This window comes from Moschus berezovskii, chromosome 3 (genome assembly GCF_049115385.1).
Source record: "Moschus berezovskii isolate FMDL1 chromosome 3, NW_MosBer_1.0, whole genome shotgun sequence".
In the NCBI taxonomy this organism is placed as follows: domain Eukaryota; kingdom Metazoa; phylum Chordata; class Mammalia; order Artiodactyla; family Moschidae; genus Moschus; species Moschus berezovskii.
The window spans coordinates 116,316,574-116,337,283 of record NC_142462.1 but is presented as its reverse complement, the minus strand read 5'-3'; the positions used below and the strand labels follow the sequence as shown (position 1 = coordinate 116,337,283).

Below are 20,710 nucleotides of genomic sequence, written 5' to 3'. Positions count from 1 at the left end.
TACAGAACTTCCCTCTCTAACCCTCTGTAGCCCACCTGCCTCTCCAGGTGTCGACACATCGCACCTGAGAATCCCCCAGGTTACACAGTCCACTGCCCGAGAATTCTCTTACCATCTACACCCAGCCTGGAAAACCTTAAATCCAAATTGGACCATGCGAGATGGGGAGTTCTACGATCCTTGGCATCTCCTCCCATTCCAACTCAATCTGCTTCTCTAGCCTCCATCTCATCAGCTGAATAATCCAGGACCAACGCTACTTGACTCTTCCATCTCTTGGGACCACGAGGAATCCCAGTGCTGGTAGCTGTGTTTGGGGCAGCTGCCGTGGCCATGACAATGGCGGTGGGCTCCTCCGAAATGTGGACCTGGTGGTATCACAAAGACTTTGCAGCCAAACAAGATGTGTCCCGCTCTGGGCGTGCCCTGTGAGGTGGCGGGGAGCGCTGTAAGAAACCAAGGAAGTAAGTGGGCGTCCCAACACGGATTTATCTACAGACATCAGGCACACATGGGTAATAAATATGAGCATTTATTTGGCACCAGATGGCAATACAAAATCCTGGCAGTGGGAACTGGAAAGGTTCTATCACCTAAGTACTTCCAGATGACACGGAGCCAAGGGCAGGACTTGGCAACAAGTCTCCAAGCCCCCGGCTCACAGAACGAGTGTTTACTGAGCACCTGAACTACCAGAGCCTGGGCGCTGTGCCCGGCGCCGCGGGAGACACAGAGGAAGTCGCCCTGCATGTGACTTCCGTCCTTGGGAGCTAATAATACCAGTGGGTGAAACAAAACTCACGGGAGGATACGGAGCACAAACACTAAACTGGGTATTTTTGCCAAAAGGGAAATTTCGTCGAAGAATAGAATTCTAGCTAGGGCGGCTTCCTTTCTTCAGCAAACATTTATTGAAGACCGATGACGTGGAAGGCACTGGGCGCGCATTAGTGACCGAGAGAGACAGGGTTTCCGCCCTCATGGAGTTTCAAGGGGAGACGCCAATGAACACGTGAAGCACGCAGGCACGTGAGATTAGAGTGTGATAAGCGCAATGAGGGGATCAAACAGAAGACAGAAATAAAGCTAAAAACAACACTCGATTTTTAATAGAATGGCTTGGGAAGGCCTCCACAAAAGGGTGGCCTTTGAGCTCTGACTTGAAGGATAAAGAAGCCACCACGGCCAAGAGTGCCGAGGGGAAGGGCTCAGCGGACCCAGGAAGGGTGTCTGACGGTCCAGGCTAGGAAAGACCTCAGAATGCTGGAGAAACCCAGGACACCACTGAGGGGTCGCTTACAGGGAAATCAGCACTTATGAGGCTCTACAGGCCAAGGGAAGGAGTCTGGATTTGGTTTGAGGTGTGACAGGAAACCAAAGGGTTCCAAGCAGGGGAGTAAGAGGATCAGATTTACACTTAAAAACCAAAATCAAAATCTGTCATACAGAGATTAGATTGTCATATGGCAAAAAAGTCGGCCTTTAAGACTAGAAGGCTTCATGTAAGTGCATATAAAGGTGGCTCCTAGGGTAAATAAATAACATATATAGAGCATGACCTCCCCGGAATGGACAGTCACAATGGGAAGGGGAAACAGAACACATAGAATCCAGAGGGGATTTAACACGGAAGCAGCAGGCCAGAACAAAGTACTACGTTCCATCCGTGAGCAGCCAAACAATCCAGTGAAGCTGTATTCTAGACGGTTTTGCGGCTGCAGCAGAGTGAGGCAAAGGTGAAGGGGGAGGAGGAGGAGGCAGAGAGCTGACAACCAGGAAGCTTCCCAGGAGGGGCGCCTCATGGATAAGGCGGCAGACTGCCAGGCATGAGCAAGCAGAGCACCCTTATCTCCTCCGCAGACACTCCCTGTGAGGCTCACTTCAGGTACAAAGCTCAGGGCACCCACAACCCAGGAAAAGATCTAGGAAGCTTTCATGGGCAAAGATCAACAAGTTAACAGATACGAGGCATCCAAACTCTGACTTCCGCTGAAAGGCTGAATTCCCTGAGCCCCAAGGAGCCAAGAGCTGAGCTGAGAAGACAGTCCTTCCTGGGGGAGACCTTCTGGAACCAAAGGGCACAAGCGCACGGGTCTGGGCCCACCCACAGTAGCAGAGGGTGCTTGGCCTTCTGAAACCAAATGGAAACTGTCTGCGTTGAACTGAAACTCCCACTTTGGGACAAATGGGGCTGGGACATGAAAGGAGAGATGGGAGGCGTGACCTCTGGGACATCTCAGCTCCTGGAACAAAAGCGATTGCCAGAGCGCTTCCTCCAAGAGGGCTGGGGGCAGGAGCTGAACACAAACATCGAGGAAACCCACACGCCCTCTCCCTGTCAAGATACTGCGTGCAGTGTCACTCGCCAGGTCCCTCAACGGAGGCCACACGCTCCTGGCAACGAGTCCAGCCAGAGGCGGCTCTATGGGAGAGCTGTGCACGGGAGGAGCTGGCAGTCCGAGGTCACCGGCGGAGACGGTGGGTGTGAGAAATGAGTCTGGGGGAGTCCCAATCCCTGAGGGGAGGCACAGAAGCCACACATCCTGGAGAGAGAGGCTCTACCTCGCCTCCTCAGGCCCAGCAGCCTCCACGTGGCCCGGTAACGGGGTGGGAACGGGGGCCGGGGGGCTGGCATCACGTGGGGGGGTGGCCCGGGAAGAGATAGAGGTGGCGGCACAGGGTGCTACAGTACTCGGACATCTCCTTGCAGCGGTGGAACTCCGTGCCCGGGGCGTAGCCTTCTCGCTCCTTGATGAGCGCGTTCACCTGCCAAGGCAGAAACCCAGCGGCCGGGGTCTGAGAATCGGGTGTTTTCAGAATCCCAGCACAAGCGGAAGGGTGGTGGAAGACTGAAAACCAGTGCGAGGGAGGAGGAGGGTGGAACACTGCGGGGCTGGGCGGAGCGCGCTTACCTTTACCAGCATGTCAGCCACGTGCATGTCACAGGCCCTCTCGGAGAACACCTGCGTGAGGGCCTCCACGTACCAGGAGCCCCGCTTGGTGTTGCGCATGGCAGCGGTCCCTGCAACCAGAGCAGCAGCGGGTGCCGACTGAAGGCCACGGGCACCCTCCCCAGCAGATGGATCTCCCCCGCAGCTTGCCTGGTCAGAGCCCTGCGTGACAGAGCCTGCTGCCTTGGGGATCACTCCTCGGGATACACAATACCTCTGAGGCAGGCGAAGCCACAAATCATGTCCGAGCGGGTGGGCAGCCGCGTCTTCAGCAGCTCCTCTCCGCTGGCATCGCTCTCCTCGCACTCGGGGGATCGGTCATGGTTCTTCCCATCTTGCTGGTCGACCCCACGATCCGTTTCATCTGTATAAAGGCAGGTAAGAGTGGACAAAGACGTTATTTCCTCCCACCTCTCTTGGGCCTGTCATAGGCAAGCCCAAGTTTTCCCTGCAACTGGGATGGGGAAGAGCCATTTCCAGATGTTGCCTCCAACCTATGGCTGATGAATTAATTAAGAAAAAAGGAAAACAAACACCATGACTCCGGCTCCTCTGCCAGTGTGCAGCGATCACGCAGGGGTGCCCACGCACACGCACAGACATGTGGTCTGAGCTTAGTCCACTCTGTGTAAGACAGGCAAAGCGCTCAATCAAATACTCCTTGTAAACAGAACGAAAAGCCATCTGTGTCCATGATTCACTTGTCCAATTATAAGTATACCTGGAAGTCAAAGTGCTGCTTATTGCAATACGTGATAAAATACTGATAGTTTTACTACATAAAAAAGAGAAACAAGTTAATAAACCGAAAATATAATTAGTACAAGTATGCTGTATGAAAACCACCACAAATTCTATGTTTTTAATAAACACATTATAAAACTAAGTATGATCAGCTGTTTCCAGGGTGTTTTTGATATTTCTAAACCACTTATTATTTGTTAATTTCATAAGCCAAATTGTAGCTGGCATGCAAAATTTAAGAGACACTTAAAATTGGGATAATCAACTGTTTTCTCTTAAACAATGGAAAAAGAACATTATTATTCAATTATTAGCAGCAGGTCTTCAACATCCCCTGAGCACATGCCCAACCTTCTGACCCCGGCCTTATCTACCCCCAGACATGTTCTTTCTCTGACGCTGTTGTTTGGGAGTGGTAGGAAAGAGACAGAAGGACACACAGCTTGTCAAGCCAAAGGTAACAGAGTATGTAAGCTTTCTTTTTCTTTACATCTCCTGCTCCAAGTAACACCCAAGAGAGCCTTAAAGGGGAGCAAAGCTTGAAGGTCTGTGCAGAAAATGACCAAGATTCACTGACCCGACAAAAATTTACTGCGCAACTGCCACGTACCAGGCACTGTTTTTGTTTTAAGCCCAAGGGATACAGTGAAGAGAAAGTCCCCATCCTCATGGAGCTTACACTCCAGTTTAGGAGTCAGTCAACCAGGGCAGGGTCCTTTTTAGAGGCATCAGTTATGTTAACTAAGTACAGCAGAAGACAGGTGAGCTCAGACTTTTAAAGGAACAGCTGGCTTACTGGTCATCCCTTGGAGGATTTGGTTTTAGAGAAAAGATTCAACTTAGCCCAGGAGGGCGCCATCTTTCCCTACCCAGGTGTGGTATTTGTACATAATCTCTGAACACAGGAGAAAATGATCATGAACATGTGCACTTCACTTTGCCAGTGATGCCTCCTACAGGAAACAGGCCAAGCTGCATGTGTCCCTCAAGAGAAAGGAGACGCCTCTCCTGCCTGTGTCTCAGATCTATTGATCAACGAATGGTTCTTTTCTCACAATATCCCTGTATCTGTTTTCTGTATTATTGCTCCACTTTTTAGGCAGACTAATTTCCATCCTAGACAGCATGTTAAAAAGCAGAGATATTACTTTTCCAACAAAGGTCCATCTAGTCAAGGCTATGGTTTCTCCAGTGGTCATGTATGGATGTGAGAGTTGGACTATAAAGAAAGTTGAGCGTCGAAGAATTGATGCTTTTGAACTGTGGTGTTGGAGAAGACTCTTGAGAGTCCCTTGGACTGCAAGGAGCCCGAACCAGTCCATCCTAAAGGAGATCAGTCCTGGATGTTCATTGGAAGGACTGATGTTGAAGCTGAAACACCAATACTCTGGCCACCTGATGCGAAGAACTGACTCATTTGAAAAGACCCTGATGCTGGGAGAGACTGAGGGCAGGAGAAGGGGAAGACAGAGGATGAGATGGTTGGATGGCATCACCGACTTGATGGACTTGAGTTTGAGCCAGCTCCGGGAGTTGGTGATGGACAGGGAGGCCTGGCGTCCTGCAGTCCATGGGGTCACAAAGAGTCGGACACAACTGAGTGACTGAAACGAACTGAATTTCCATCTACTCAGCCACTATTTATGATGTGCTACTACGTGTCAGGCAGTGCCCTGGGTCTGGGGATACAGCAGGGACATAAAGAAGTTCTTGCTCACACATACTTTTTCTCAGCACTGCTCCCTGTAATCATCCTGGGGGCGGGGGGAATTATCCAATTGTTTCTTACTTGCACTTCCTCTGTACTATTACCTGTCAAAGCCCAAAATCTCAGCTGTGACTACAGGTTTATGATCACTAGGATCTGTCTCACGTGGTCAGCCACATCTCACTACAAGTGACTGACGCAGATGGAGAAGCAGGCACACTTCTGGCTCAGCCCACTTTGGGGCAGGGGAAGGGGTGTCCTTTTAATCCTGGTGTGCTTGTCACAATGCACTCCCCCTCCTTCCCTGAAGGGCTCTACCTGCTAGTCCACTGCTATGCTCTGCTATGCGTGCGTGCTAAGTCACTTCAGTTGTGTCCGACTCTTTGCGATCCTGCGGTCTGCACCCACCAGGCTCCTCTGTCCACGGGATTTTCCAGGCAAGAATACTGGAGTGGGCTGCTATGCCCTTCTCCAGAGGCATCTTCCCCACCCAGGGATCACACTCGTGTCTCCTGGGCTCCTGCACTGCAGGTGGATTCTCCACTGAGCCACCAGGGAAGCCCTACTCTCTGCTATGTGTTGGTTGCTCAGTCGTGTCTGCCTCTTCGGGACCCCGTGGACTGTAGCCCGCCAGGCTCCTCTGTCCATGGGATTCTCCAGGCAAGAATACTGGAGAGGGTTGCCATTTCCTTCCAGGATTCTCTGCTATACCCATGTAAAAAATATGTTATTTGAATCTTTGGACAAAGGGACCTTTACGTCAAACTCTAAGTCCCTTAAGGGCACAAACCATGTTGTAACAGTCAGAGCTGCCATGTACTGAGCTAAGAACCACTTTCATATGAACCACTTCACCTAACCATCACAACAACATGACCTTAGGACGTGTGATTACCTACACTTTATGCTGAGAAAACTAAGGTGAAGGGACATGGAGTAACTTCACATGACTAGTCAGCAGCAGAGGCAGAATCTGACTCCACGTTTAGAGCTTTCAATCATTACTCTTTTCCTCTGAGATGAGAGGCACACCTCTCAGCATGTCTTCTGAGCGTAATCAGGGAGTCCTGGCTTTTCAAGGGGTGAAAAGAGAGTGCATGCAAGGGGGATAGGAGGAGCTCGCGGAAGAGCAGGAGCCAAAGGCTGACATGGGGCCTCCACGCTGCTCTCCCGCGCGGCACAGGAGGGACCCAGACAGGAGAGGAGGAGAGACTGGGGTGTGGGGGAGAAGAGGAGGAGGAGGAGAACGCGGAAAGGGGAGGAGAGGTGGAGAAAGAAAAAGAGGAAGAGGATCAAGTGAGAGGGTGAGGAAGCAGAGGCAGCTGGCAGACCCTGAACCGGAAAGAGCAATGAGAAAAGCGCCAGGGTTAATAAGCACAGGAACAAAGGCAGCGTTCTCAACAAAGAAGGCGAAGGCACTGGCCGAGCGCATCCTGGGGCGGACGCAGCGGCGCGCAGAGAGCTGACCGCCTGAGAGCCAGGGGCGGCCCAGGTCCCAGCACACCCCATGCGTCGGGAGACACTTACAGAGCAAGAGAGGCGGTGGCAGCAGTGAACAGAAGGAGGTGCCCAAGGGGTCCGCTAGCACCTGAGAGGAGCAAACAGGAAAGTGAGAGCTGGTGGGAGGCTGCCCGGGAGCCACACCCAGCTGCCGGTCCGCCGGGGCACTCACCTCCACGGCAGGCCTGGATGAAGAACATTTTCGGTTTGTTCTGTAGGCTCGGGCAGTTGGCATTGTCAAAGAGTCGAAAAACCTCTTGTAGCTGCCAGAGAGAAATAAGCGAGAAGAGGGGGTTGGTGTCAGCGGGACCCCTGAGTCCTGTACACATAAACAGCAGCCATCCCTGGAGAGACGGGCAGCGGGCAGTGGCGTGGCCCAGGCTCAGCAGCCGAGGCCACAGACCGGCACGCACCTGGAGCAGTTTGCCGTCCACGCCGTAGACGCCGCCCTCCACGCCGTGGGAGAGGAGCGCCACTATGCAGGAGTCAGTGACTCGGTGAGCCGGGAGCTGGGCAAAATTCTGCAGTTTCTCTTGCATTTCCTAGGAGAAAGATGCCTTTCAGGGTTGCTCACTAGAGTCAGCACCTATACAAGCCTCCTTTTGGTGTCTGAAGCCCTAAGCTATTAGAAAATCAAACGTGTTCTCTACCAAGTCAGAAGCTAAGTAAGCATGAGAAAACTACACGACTTTAGCTCAGTCGGTAAAGAATCTGCCTACAGTGCAGGAGACCTGGGTTCAATCCCTGGGTTGGGAAGATTCGCTGGAGAAGGAAATGGCAACCCACTCCAGTATCCACGCCTGGAAAATCTCATGAACACAGGAGCCTTCTGGGCTGCAGTCCATGGGGTCATAAAGAGCTGGGCATGACTGGGCAACTGACACTCACTTACTTAGACAAAGTACTGAAGATAATGATTCATAAGCTCATTACAGGCTCATGTGAAGAACTCCTGGAGTGAAGCCAAGTTATTAATGAAGCTAATCATGCAGATGCTAGTTAACTTTACCCACTCTCTAGGCATCAACCAGCTCTTTCTTTGGCGCATGTGCCCTTGTATGCTAATGGCACAAAAGGGACCGCCAGGTAAACTGTGAATGAGTAAGTAACACACTTACAAGAAAGTAACAGCCGTTAAGAACTGCTCTGTGATCCCGGGCTTACAGGATCGTGACAGTAGAGAACAGCAACTTCTATGTAGTTTTCTGTCTCAGAAATGAAGCTTCCAGAGACAACGATGACGTCTGTACAAAAATGCTTTTGCTCACAGAAGAACACACTCTACGGAGAACTCTGGACAGGGTCACGACTACCTACATGAGCTGGCGGATCAGAGAGACCTAGGTTTAACCCCTGGGTTCATAAATTAGAACAGGCTCTAATATCCACTTTGTAAGAAAACAATTGAGAGTAAACTTTCTCCGAGTTTGTAAAGATTAAATGAAACACTGCATTGCTGATGTTGTTTAGTGGCTAAGTCATGTCCAACTCTTTTGTGATCCCAAGGACTGTAACCTGCCACGCTCCTCAGTCCATGGGATTTCTCAGGCAAGAATACTAGAATGGGTTGCCATTTCCTTCTCCAGGGGATCTTCCCAAACTAGGGCTCAAACCCACGTCTTTTGCATTGGCAGGTGAGTTCTTTACCACTGAGCCACCAGGGAAGCCCCGAGATATTGCATAGAAAGGGCTTATCACTACGCCTGGCACACACTGCCAAGATCTGCCTTCATACTGTGCATGTCTAATGAAGGGGAGCAATATTATTTTTCCAAAGAAACGCTGTAGTCCAGCTTAAGAATTTTTTTGATCTTGCACCAGACTGCCATATATAAGTAACACTCTGCCTTAAGCATTTGCTCTATACAATGGAAAGTTGCAATACATCTAATAGTGTATCCATACCAATGTAATACAAATTGTTAAAATGACGTCTCCCACTACAACTCAAAATGTCAAGACTATCTCTGAGACTAGCAGGGAGAAAATGAGTTCATTTTGCTATGAATTTGACCAAAATATAATGAAGAATGTGCTATAAAGCAGAGCAATTTCAGTACACATGTATCTAACAGCACCATACCCAGCTCCTACTTGTATTAACAGACTGCAGTGGCTCTCCAAGTGTGACCTCTCAAACAGCAGCATCAGCCTCACCTTGGAATCTGCAGGAAATGCCTTCGCTCCCGGCAAGCTGAGCCTCCCACAAGCCCTCCATGTGAGTCTGATGTGCTAACATGTGAGAACTTATCTGCTGTTTGGAACATTTCTGTTTGCAGATAACTGAGATTTCATAAAAGACTTGAAAGTCTGCAATTTCACTTGAAATGGAGAAACTGGCTGTGTTGAAAGGGCATGCATACTTTCTGAGCAAACAGAACCCAATCATAATCCTGGAGATCTTAAGGTAATAAAAGATATCCAAAATTCATTCAATAATATATAATCTCCAGAGAATACATATAAGTTATGACTGCTCCTCTGGAGTTGACTATAACAGAATTTAACACGTAACAGTGGAACCTAAATTTGCTCCAAGGGAATAAAAGTATAGGTTTGGCACTCAGGAGCATTTCGAACTTAACTGAGGTTATTACATCAGTAAACAGAAGACAACAAAGTTCAAAGTAAGAATAGACAGGCTCTGTAACTGAATTTAATAAGACTAAACCACTGAATAAATGGGGTTTAGTCATTTGGGGGAATTTTTCTGAAAGCAGCATAGCTTAAAATAGGATCTTGAGATCTATTTTTGATAAAATAACAGTGCTTCTATAAATAGCAGGGCTCTTCACACTTGTATGTGTTTTTGGCTGGGGGACTCAGAAGAAGGGAATAACCTGTGAACTCCCTGAAACTACACACAAAATCCTATGGGCAGCTGCATTTTCCAGAGATGACCCACAGCGCTTATCACTATACTCTAAAAGCCATCTGTGACCAAATGCAAGCTATAAACCAATACCCGGTGAAATAGAATCTGCCACTTTAAAGGGTATCTCATTGCCTAACATACAATAAACTGTAATTCTAGAACTAGTAACCTCACGAGGTGGAAGCAACGAGAACAGACTCTGATGAAGAACAGAAGCACTGAACACCTCCATGGGCAGGGAAGATACCAGCGTGCTCGCCAGCACCGTCAGCATAAGACAATTCTTCAAGATTACACCATCTCAGATTTTTAAGTGATATTATCTCTAAAGCAAAAAAATAATAATAGGGGGAGAAAAAGAGGATCTAAATTTTCTTGGTTCTGTCTCTGGCCTGCTGAGGACATTTGATCAGGAAGAAAGTATTCCTGTGCAAATGCCCATTGCACCAAATGGTCACACCCACTGCCATCATCTGGTTTCAACTGTGCCTGCAAGCTTGCCTGGCCACTGTCAGAAACTGACCCTGCATTGTCCCCTGTTGTGCACCTCCAGAGCGGCTGAGGACCAGATACGTGGGGAGGGTGATACCCTCAAGGTTCAATCCCAGCCCTTTGGCTCCTTCTCGAAGATCACAGGCTCTCATTACTTAAAAGTCTTTTTCCTATACAAGTAGTTCCCAAATTCACATCTTTGGTCCTGACTTCCTCTGAGGCTCTCAATTCCTTATGTTTTCCTTCTTCTTCCATATGTAGTTATTCAGTCACAAAGCACTGACAGTACAATCATGCCATTACATTATTTTTCACATGTGTTCTTTTCCTTTTGGTCCACTATCCTGTTCAGAACCCCTGCCATCTTATACCAAGATGAGATGGAGTTAATATATTAACTCCAAACTGCATTCCCTGCCACTGTTCTCTAACTTCACTCTTTTGCTTTGGCCACACGCCACAGCATGTGGGGTCTCAGTTCCCCAGCCAGGGATCAAACCTGCACCCTGTGCTTAGAAGCATGGAGTCTTAACCACTGGACCGCCAGGGAAGCCCTCTACCTCATTCTTTACAATGGAATCATATTAATCTTCCTGAATCATCACTGTGAATGCATTACCTTTCTATTCAAAAACTACTACTGATGTTGGAGTGTCAACACAAGGAAGTCCAATTCCTTTGGGAAGACGTTCAAGGCCCTGGGCATTCTGGTCCCTTGACCTCCAATCGTGTTTTTGGCCCTCCTGGGTCCCAGACACTAGGTTCACCACAGGGTCCTGAGCATCACACACAGCTCTAACCTGTATGCTGTGCCCCCTGTGTAGGACCCCTTCACCCCTCCGCTCTCCTCAGCAGCATCCGCCCTCCAAGGACAGCTGAAGTCTCACACCCTCCTGACCTCTCAATTTCCCCCCGACCACGTCTACCCAGGTTGTGGCTTCTTCCTCTTCACTACTGCAGAAGACACTGTCTCTAATCTTCTGTTGTCTCAGGAACATTAGGGGACGTGCTGCTGCTTTTTTTTTTTTAACTGAAGTCAAGACTCTCATCTAACTGAGGTCCCTTGAATTCAAGGTTCACATTTTAAAAAATCTCTGAGAGTTCAGATAGTTCCCCATTATAAGGGTCTCAAAATTTAGAGTGAAAGCTGCTCAGTCGTGTCTGGCTCTTTGGACCCCATGGGCTATATATATAGTCCATGGAATTCTCTAGGCCAGAATACTGGAGTGGGTAACCTTTCCCTTCTCCAGGAGATCTTTCTAACCCAGGGATCAAACCCAGGTCACCCGAACTGCAGACGGATTCTTTACCAGCTGAGCCACAAGAGAAGCCCAAGAATACTGGAATGGGTAGCCTATCCCTTCTCCAGGGGATCTTCCCAACCCAGGAATTGAACCAAGGTCCTACACTGCAGGCAGATTCTTCACCTATTGAGTGATCAGGGAAGCTCTGGCAGTGCACATAGTTCCCCATTATAACGGGCTCAAAATTGAACTCTGCTGCAATTCAAGTCATGGAACAATGTAATCAGAGAATCAGAATCCAACAGGTCCTTGAATCTGCATCAGGGAATGAGATCTGTGAAGTGGGCTCATAGGCCCATCACAGCTACTGAACGGCACCAAGAAGCAGGAGCCCACAGCTGACTTGGTGATTAGGGACGTATCTTTTTAACTATCAGGCACATAAAATCCTTTATCAACTGCATAAAATTTGGAAAACAAAGACAGAATAAATCACTAGTAAAAGGAATGATTAGGCCAAAACCACTAAAGAAATGTAAATAGCATTCATTTTGTTAAATGACCTTCTAATAGGACTCCCTCTGAAAGAATTACTGTTGTCCCACCCTTACTCCAAGCCCAGGAGACTCTCTGGAAAGTACCTGATGATCAAAGAACCTGTTCTAACCATGGCTTTGAAGCAAGGGTGAGTTTACTTCTTTGCGGGAGCTGCTATCACTGAGAAGCTGGCAACAGCACGTAAAGGACAGCATTCAGGTATCAACCACTGAAACTGGCCTGACCCGAAGTTTAGCAGATATGTAATCTATTTCATAGAAGTAACTAAGGAACAGAAATGCAATCCACAGACAATGCTGAAGACAGACAGGGACCACCCTACTTCAACAGATCAAAGAGAATCTCCTAGAAACCTTAATTTTACCATGGACATTCCCAAAGGCAAGTTTAGGAGAGTATTGCTTTCCTGAAATCAAATGAAAGAATTAGTATCGATTTACCAATGGACTATTTTCGGTTTCAAAACGGAACTCCCTAAAGGTAAAAAAGTCAGTGGTACAGCCAATAGTTGAGGCTAACGGAGACTAACTGATCACAAAAATGCTGATGTCCTGCAGGAATCTAGTTCAGAAGTTATCTACCCAAAGATCTGTCTTGTGGTCACACAACTCACAACAACAGGTCATGTTAATCCATGAAACAGCAACAAAACTATTTTACAATCACAATTCTAGCAAACTTTTATCGGCCAACATCATCATGAGAACATAGCTGGAGCCCCAAGCAGCAGTATCCATCCAGAAGTCACTGTCCTGTGTAGTCCTGACTTATGTGTGAATTTCCTTGGTTGTCTCCTCCCCTCCTGAGTGCTTGGGAAACAAGTTGCTTAGCTGGGAGAACCCGATCCTGGACCATCTTACTCACGGAGCACAGCCACCCTGGGAGGTCAACACTGCAGCAGCCAGCTGGCCCCAGATCTTTCTCTCTCTCCTTCTAAAACTTCATGTATTTATTTTGACTGTGCTGGGTCTTCCTGGGAGGGCTTTTCTCTAATTCAGGAGAGCAGGGGGCTACTCTCTTGTTGTGAAACACAGGCTCCAGGGCCGTTGGGCTCAGTGGTTGTGGCTCCCGGGCTCTAGAGCACAGGCTGTGAAGCTGTGGCACGTGGGCTTAGTTGCTCTGAGACACGTGGGATCTTCCCAGGTGAGGGATCGGACTCATGTCTCCTGCACTGGCAGGCGGACTCTTTACCACTGGGCCACCAGGGAAGTCCCTCTTTTAAAAAAAAAAAAAAACTAGACTGCAAGGTGGGAGACAGAATACAATAAGTAAAAAGTAGGGAGAGAGAATAACTCTAATAAAGCCCAGCCCGCCTGGCATAGGAGCACGGATGTGTCTAGCCCCCACGTCTCACCAGCTCTCTGATGCACACGTCAGCATGCCCTGAGCCTCAGGTACATACCTGTGCGGTCTGGTCAAGAAGAACGTGAACTTTGTAGCCCAAGAGCTTGAAGAGGGTGACAAGAGTGCTGTGGTCCACATCCCCTCCTGAGCGGAATTCCAGGTCTTTCTCTCCAGTGAAGTGCACGTTGCTCAGCACCAGTGCCAGGCCGCGGGGCCGAGACTGCAATCTGTAGGCCTGGGGAGGGGCACCCGATGAGACCGTCAGCTTTGTGAGGACAGAAACTATGCCTCCCCCTCCAAAATGAGACATTTCAAGAAAACTAAGACGTCACATTCTTCTTCGTATCAAAATATAGAAATGCCCACAGAAGACAGACAACGGGCAACGCTTTTGGGACTCACAAGGTGAGAAGGAAATGACGTACGCGCAAGCTAGCTACATTCAGATGCCCAGGAAGGGTATCTCGTTTCCCAGTGCCTTTCCTCTTGCCATTTTCCAAGACTCACCAGCTGGTGGTGTGTTTGATAAAACTCAGGCGTGCAGGGCTTCACCTGAAGGCAGGGAGGACCATCTCCGTGGTCTAGGGAGTGTTCCACTGCATCTGTGGCACACAGAGCAGAAAAACTAGCTTATCGTCTACCTGGCAGTCTTAGTGTTTTCATATAACTTCAGGTACCCTTTGGTCTCGCTCAGTCCCCTGGTCTGTAAGCACTACGGAGACAGAGACCCTGTTTGCTTGTGCTGACCACGGGATCCTCTGCACTTGATCTGCCTATAGTAGCAGGTGCTCAACCCACTGAGTGACTGAATGGGGTATCTGATCAAAGTCTTATTCTAATCAGTCAGCAGGCAAGAGGCCCACAGTGGAGTCTTTCCTTGCTGCGAAGTAACTCAGCTTTATACAAACACAGACCAATCACGTGCAGGAATCTCCGACCTGCACCAGCTGCTCCAAGGGCCAATCACCATTAAAAAAATCATCTGTGATGGAAGGAAAACAGGTCCAACCTACACCCCCACCTAAACTGTCCTGCTAGTCCCTAACAAGTGCACTGAGGAAACTGTGCCAATTATGAACAAAAATAGGTATCACACTAGGCAAAGTCAGATACCAGTCAAGGAAACGGAAGTCAATCTGCAAGGCGGGACTGTTTGAGGTGGGGGGTGGAGTGGGGTGGGTTGTGCTATTTTACGTCATCAATTCTTACCTGGAGACAGGCGGAGCCGCTTGTGGGGGGCACAGGACTCACACACTGGGAAAGGGAGACTCAGGTCATAGTCGCAGCTCAACTGTAAGAGAGCAGGACCCACCAAGCCAGGCTCAGGGGAGCGGGTTCAGATCAAGCAATACAGAACCCGAGTCCCCCTACCCCAACCCATCCCCACTGTCTCAAAGATGCCTTTCCCACCAAACTAGCCCTTCTCAACACACACAGCCTAGGGCTCCATACCGGCGGGACTACAGGCTGAAGACCGGACAGGGTTCTGAGCAGCAGCTCCTCCAAGTGACTCTGCTTGGTCTCCCTCAGGGCCACACAGAAGGCATCAAAGGCCTGGGGGCCTCTCTTGGGCAGCAAGTTGAGGAGCTCCACGTTCTGGCCGAAACTGCCCGTCTTGGCCTACAGGAATAAAACACGACGTCACCTTTACTCACCCAGCTGTAATCCTGTTTCTCCAGGCGAGCTTCCCACTAACATCATCATCCGTCTCAAGAACTCCTTGGATGTGTGAATGCCTTCCCGTTACTCATGGATTCTGTCTTTTCTGTCAGATGCTTGAGGGCAGACATGCATTTTCACTGCCTAGTGAAGCACAACATCTTCCCCCACTGCAGCATGCTCTGCTCTTGCTCTGACCACCAATGTATCTCCTTGGCTTTCCTCTTTTGCCTCCAGATACCTGAATGTGCTCTCTCATTTCCAAGGTGATAATGTCCCTTTCTAGGAGGTGTTCCAACAGTTCGTTCAGCAGCAGCTCTTTGGCCAGCACCACTCGGTTCTTTTTGAGAGCTTCCTGATGGTCAGGATGCATGCCACACCCTCTCAACATCCTGCAGATAAAAGGCGGACAGAAAAGCCGTCAATATAATATCTGGCACAGAGGAGTGGGGTGCAAGAGGCGTCGGTAGGAAAAACATAAAGAACAGGGTTTCCGATAAGTAAGACATACTTTATTCAATCTGCTTAAAATCACAGAAGTATTATTAGGCAGTAACACATTGATTATAAGCAAATGATATACAATCCTTTACAGAGGATGTTCAGCTGAGATCATCTTCTGTGTTCTGACTAGAATAACAAATGTCTATCGTGACAAAAATCACACACACACAAGTACACGTATTCACAATAAGGAATACTCCTCTGTCTGACAGACCAACTTTAATTAAGGAGTACTTCAGAAAACATTTCACATTACTTATCTAAGTTGCTGACAGTGACTGACTTTAAAATAATCCTCTGTGAGAAATAAAATAATTTAAAACAATGGCAAAAACTCAACGGACAACTTTAATAGAAAATAAACCACACACACCTCTTCTCAAGCCTGTATTATGCTATGTGCCATGCTTATTTGCTTCAGTCGTGTCTGACTCTTTGTACTCAAAGGACTATAAGCCTGCCAGGCTCCTCTGTCCGTGGAAGTCTCCAGGCAAGAATACTGCAGTGGGTTGCCATGCCCTCCTCCAGGGGATGTTCCTGACCCAGGGACTGAACCCATCTCTTACATCTCCTGCACTGGCAGGCACGTTCTTTACCACTAGCGCCACCTGGGAAGCCCATTTATACCAACTAAAACTATGTTTTTTTAAAACTGTTAGCTCCTGTGACAAAATGACACCAGAAATGACCAGAATCCTATAAGAACCGAATTAAGTAGAAAGTCTGACAGTAAGTGACAGCAGATAAATGCCAATGACAGAAACAATCAATATAACTTGAAATCACTTACAGGGTTAATCCCTGTAAAGGCTAAATTATTTTGGTAATTTAGTTTATGAGGGATGCCTTCAAGGACGCCTTCATTTTGCTACGCATTTGGAAAGAGATCAGCTTCTGTTGATGAACTAAAAGAATCCTATTTCCGATATATACCATCTATATGCCTAGCATATTTAATTCCCAGACTTGCCAGCCTGCTCAGTTACAGTTTCCAAATACATAACAAGAGTGAGGATCTGATGGCAGTAAGAAAGGTTAACAGTTTCAGTTTGCAACATAAAAATCTATTTTAAAATGCATACTGATTTCAAAGATGTTAAAATGTGTTTGTGTAGGGGTAGAAGGTGAGTGAAAGTGAAGTCTCTCAGTCGTGTCCAACTCTTTGGGACCCATGGACTGTAGCCTACCAGGCTCCTCCATCCATCCATCCATGATTTTCCAGGCAAGAATACTGGAGTGAGGGGGACATACATCTCAGAATCAGTGGAATACCATGCATTTGTAGAATGTCCATGGCTTAATTCTAGATTGGAGGAGGGAAAAGCAGCTTTGGAAGAGCTTCTGAGGCACAAGAAATCCAAAGGCAGAGGAACCAGCCAGTGAAACACTCCCAGAGTTGTGCTGTTTAGTCATTAAGTTGTGTCCAACTCTTCTGTGACCCCATTGACTGTAGCTGCTGGGATCCTCTGTCCATGGGATTTCCCAGGCAAGAATACTGGAGTGGGCTGCCATTTCCTTCTCCAGGGCCCAGGGTTATGGGTAGCCAACTTTCATTGATTCTGGGGTTTGGGACAGTGATGGTTGAAACTCCACTTTAATTTCTTGTTTCTGTTCTATCGTAATACTCCCATTACCCCATATATTCATTAAAAACCTGCTACAACAATACAATCTATAGAGAAATCAGAAATGTCATTAAGAAATCACCTTGGCACCTGCCAATGCAGGAAACACAGTTCGAGTCCTGGTCCAGGAAGATCCCACGTGCAGACCAACTAAGCCCGAATGCTACACCTACTTCGCCTGTGCTTTAGAGCCTAGGAGCCACAACTAGAGAGTCAACCTGCCCCAAATACTGAAGTCAGCGCACCCTAGAGCCTGAGCTCCTCAACAAGAGAAAGCACTGCAATGACAGATCCGGCAACCAGAAAAAGCCCCGGTGCGGCAACAAAGACTCAGCACGGCCAGAAAGAAATAAATACATTTTTTTTTAAAAAGAATCACCTTGGAACACACACCAAAGCTGACATCCATGAAACTCTGATAAAAATAAGTGCTAACAGGTCAGTTGCAAGATAACATCACAGCTGGATACTGGATATTTCCTCAGGATACACACCAATGGTGGGGCAGTTTACTAGTTGAGTAAACTAGTCTTTTCTCCTCGAAACTTTATCCTCCCTTGGTTTCCATGACACCATTCTCTCCAACCTTCCCTCTCTCCCTACTAGGTCCCTGTTTTCCTTCACAGGACCTTTGGTCTGCCCTTAAACGTTGACAATCCCTCTCCTCTCAAAGTCTCTCCCCATTCCATCTCATTCACACAATTCACTAATGGACACTCAGTTCTTAACTCCAAGTTCTGGACTTAAATTTTCAATCAGTAACTCATTAGGGTTTAATTTGAAGCATCATCCATCTCCACACACCTGCTCCGTCCAGTATTCCATATCTTGAGCAGTTTCAAACATGGACTTTTCAGAAGTTACCAAAATCACTTAGAACTTTAAGACACATCTGCAAAGAGGGGAGACAGTGGAGAAAAGGGACGCAAAAGCGAGTCTTAAAAGTCCTGATTCTGTGTCCTTCTGCAGGTCTGGTTCCAAAGCCCTCAGTTAATCTGGGTCTGCCATGAAAGGATTTACCTAGGGCAGAGACCGAGGCACACTCGGAGCCTCGGGTACCTCCTTGTTTCATACTCAAATCCCAACCTCTGTGGAATGCTTTGAAAATCTGGTCATTACACCCAATGCAATACAGATCGTGATCTATTCGACCTAAAACAAATGCACACCAGACAGAAGTCTGCAGGTCTCGCAGGTTTTTAAGAGAGCAATTTAGTTCCTAAAAAGGGAGCCACGAAACATAAACTATAAAGAGTCTTTTAAGAGAAGCCGAGATTTGGCCGGACTGAAAAGAGCTCCCCTGGTTCACAGCCCCGTGCGCTGAAGTAATGGAGGCTGGGGAGTCTGTGCACGAGAGGGACAAGGCCCAGAAGAGATTCGCCCGCCTGTGCTCCCCTCGGTCATTGCTTCCTTGGCTGGAAGCGTGAATATAGCTGCTTCTAGGGGCTCCAAGGTGAGGGGGCGCCAGGGCCACACGCCAGAAACCTGCGTTCCTCCCCTCGGACCCACTAAGGACCCCCGGACTCTCCCCACTCACCTGCGCCCCCTATCAGCGGTCATCTGCTCCTTTAGCTGGAGGGCGGACTGGGAGCCCGCGCTCGGCGCCGCCATTTCCCGCTTGTCCCGGGCTGTGCGCGCACCCCAGACAGCCCAAACAAACCGCGAGCCTCCGGGGCCTCAGCATCCCTCCCCCGTCCGCCGGCGGGCAGCGCGCCTGCGCACTGCCTCCTCTAGCTCCGCCCCCCACGCGGGGCCGGCCCCGCCGGAGCGGCCGCAGCAGCGCGCGCAGGCGCAGAACCCGCACGCTGGGCGCGCTGACCAATGGGGCGAGCGAGCGCGCTAGGCGGAAGGGGAAGCGAGGGACCGCCCCGCCCCACGTGGCCATCCGATTGGTCGACGGTTCCCGCGGAAATCACAGCTCCCTCCCCGGCACCGCCCACCTCTCCTCACCCGCCTATTGCGAGAACTCTGTGGAGATGGGTGTGGCCGGACTTTTCAATTTATGGAACTGCTGGGACCAGGGTATGGAGGAGTAGGAAAGCACTAGAAGGCGCTAGACAGATTCCCCGCGCAAAGAGTGAGAGGAGTGGGTCAGCGATGGTTGAGCAGCTCCCTTGGGCTCAAACCTGTGTCACAGGCTCTCACCGTGATTACGGAGAAGCTGGCGTTCTGTTGGATCTGAGGAAGGCGGTCAGGGAGCCTGGGGTAAAACCCAGCGTCACAGCGCAGGGCTGAGGCTGAAGCAATCGGAGACAGCGCTCAAGTGGCTCCAGTGCCTCATTTAATAGATGATTTATGAGGGATCCTTAAATATTCGACTTCCTTGGTGGCTCAGACGGTAAAAGCGTCTGCCGCCAATGCGGGAGACCCAGGTTCGATTCCTGGGTCAGAAAGATCCCCTGGATAAGGAAATGGCAACCCACTCCAGTACTCTTGCCTGGAAAATCCCATGGGCGGAGAAGCCTGGTAGGCTACAAACCATGGGGTCGCAAAGAGTCGGACACGACTGAGCGACTTAACTTTCACTTTCTTTCTTTCTGGGATATTCCACCACCTCTCTCCAAGAAGGTTGGGTCGATCATCATATCCACCCATCCTGAAAATCAGAAGCCCCTCCCCCTGGGGCAGTTTAACCCGCTGCTTCCCCATCAGATGGGGACCCTGCATTGGGAACTGCTCTCCAGCGCCCCCCCCCCCCCCCATAGCTCAGCTGATAAAAAATCTGCCTGCAATGTAGAAGACCCGGCTTTGATTCCTGGGTCAGGAAGATCCGCTGGAGAAGGGATAGGCTACCCACTCCAGTATTCTTGGGCTTCTCTTGTGGCTTAGCTGTTAAACAATCTACTACAGTGTGGGAGGCCTGGGTTCAGTCCCTGGGTTGGGAAGATCATCTGGAGAAGGGAAGGGCTACCCACTTCAGTATTCTGTCCTGGAGAATTCCATGGACTGTATGGTCCATGGGGTCGCAAAGACTCTGACACGACCGACTTTCACTTTCACTCCAGCCCCCTCAGCCCCCCAGCCCCACGGCAGAGGAACTGCTCCCTTTCTGGAACAGGGACCATCGCAGTTGCAATTCCCTCTGCTCCTCTAGGAGGCTGGTGCACTCCTGGTACACTCAGCCTGCCCTGTCTGCAGACACAGTGGTCCCCCATTCTGTATACAGGAAGTCCTCCACCCCCTCACCAGCCATTGACCAAGGCCGGGAACAAAGATGCTTGGAAGAACTGGCTTCTGTTGCTTTGTACTGAAAATACCAACTGAGGTAGATGAACCTAGAGCCTGTTACACAGAGTGAAGTAAATCAGAAAGAGAAAAACAAATAGTGTATATTAATGCATGTTTGTGCATGCTAAGTAGTTTCAGTCGTGTCTGACTCTGCAACTCCATGGACTGTAGCCTGCCAGGCTCCCATCCATGGGATTCTCCAGGCAAGAATACTGGAGTGGGTTGTTATGCCTTCCTCCAGGGGAGTCTTCCCAACCCAGGGATTGAACCTGCATCTC

The 20,710-nt window shown here is 49.1% G+C and overlaps 1 protein-coding gene across 1 annotated transcript; it reads right to left on the bottom strand.

The window, feature by feature from the left end:
* Positions 1 to 512: 512 nt before the first annotated feature.
* CASP2 (caspase 2) lies at positions 513 to 18,918 on the bottom strand. The gene is made up of 11 exons (XM_055421411.2): positions 18,742 to 18,918; positions 15,317 to 15,467; positions 14,869 to 15,036; positions 14,626 to 14,707; positions 13,924 to 14,018; positions 13,475 to 13,651; positions 7,317 to 7,445; positions 7,076 to 7,166; positions 3,166 to 3,315; positions 2,913 to 3,022; positions 513 to 2,766 (listed from the first exon to the last, which is right to left on the bottom strand). The coding sequence occupies exons 1-11, from the start codon at positions 18,813 to 18,815 to the stop codon at positions 2,635 to 2,637; spliced, it is 1,359 nt and encodes a 452-aa protein (XP_055277386.1). The 5' UTR covers positions 18,816 to 18,918; the 3' UTR covers positions 513 to 2,634.
* Positions 18,919 to 20,710: the final 1,792 nt, after the last annotated feature.

Coding starts and splice junctions, on each gene's coding strand:
- CASP2 (XM_055421411.2), bottom strand. CDS start 18,815: ATGGCGGCGCCGAGCGCGGGCTCCCAGTCCGCCCTCCAGCTAAAGGAG. Junction 14,708..14,868: donor TTCAGCCTGTAGTCCCGCCG/GTATGGAGCCCT, acceptor GCTCTCTTACAG/TTGAGCTGCGACTATGACCT. Junction 13,652..13,923: donor ATCAAACACACCACCAGCTG/GTGAGTCTTGGA, acceptor GCCCCTCCCCAG/GCCTACAGATTGCAGTCTCG.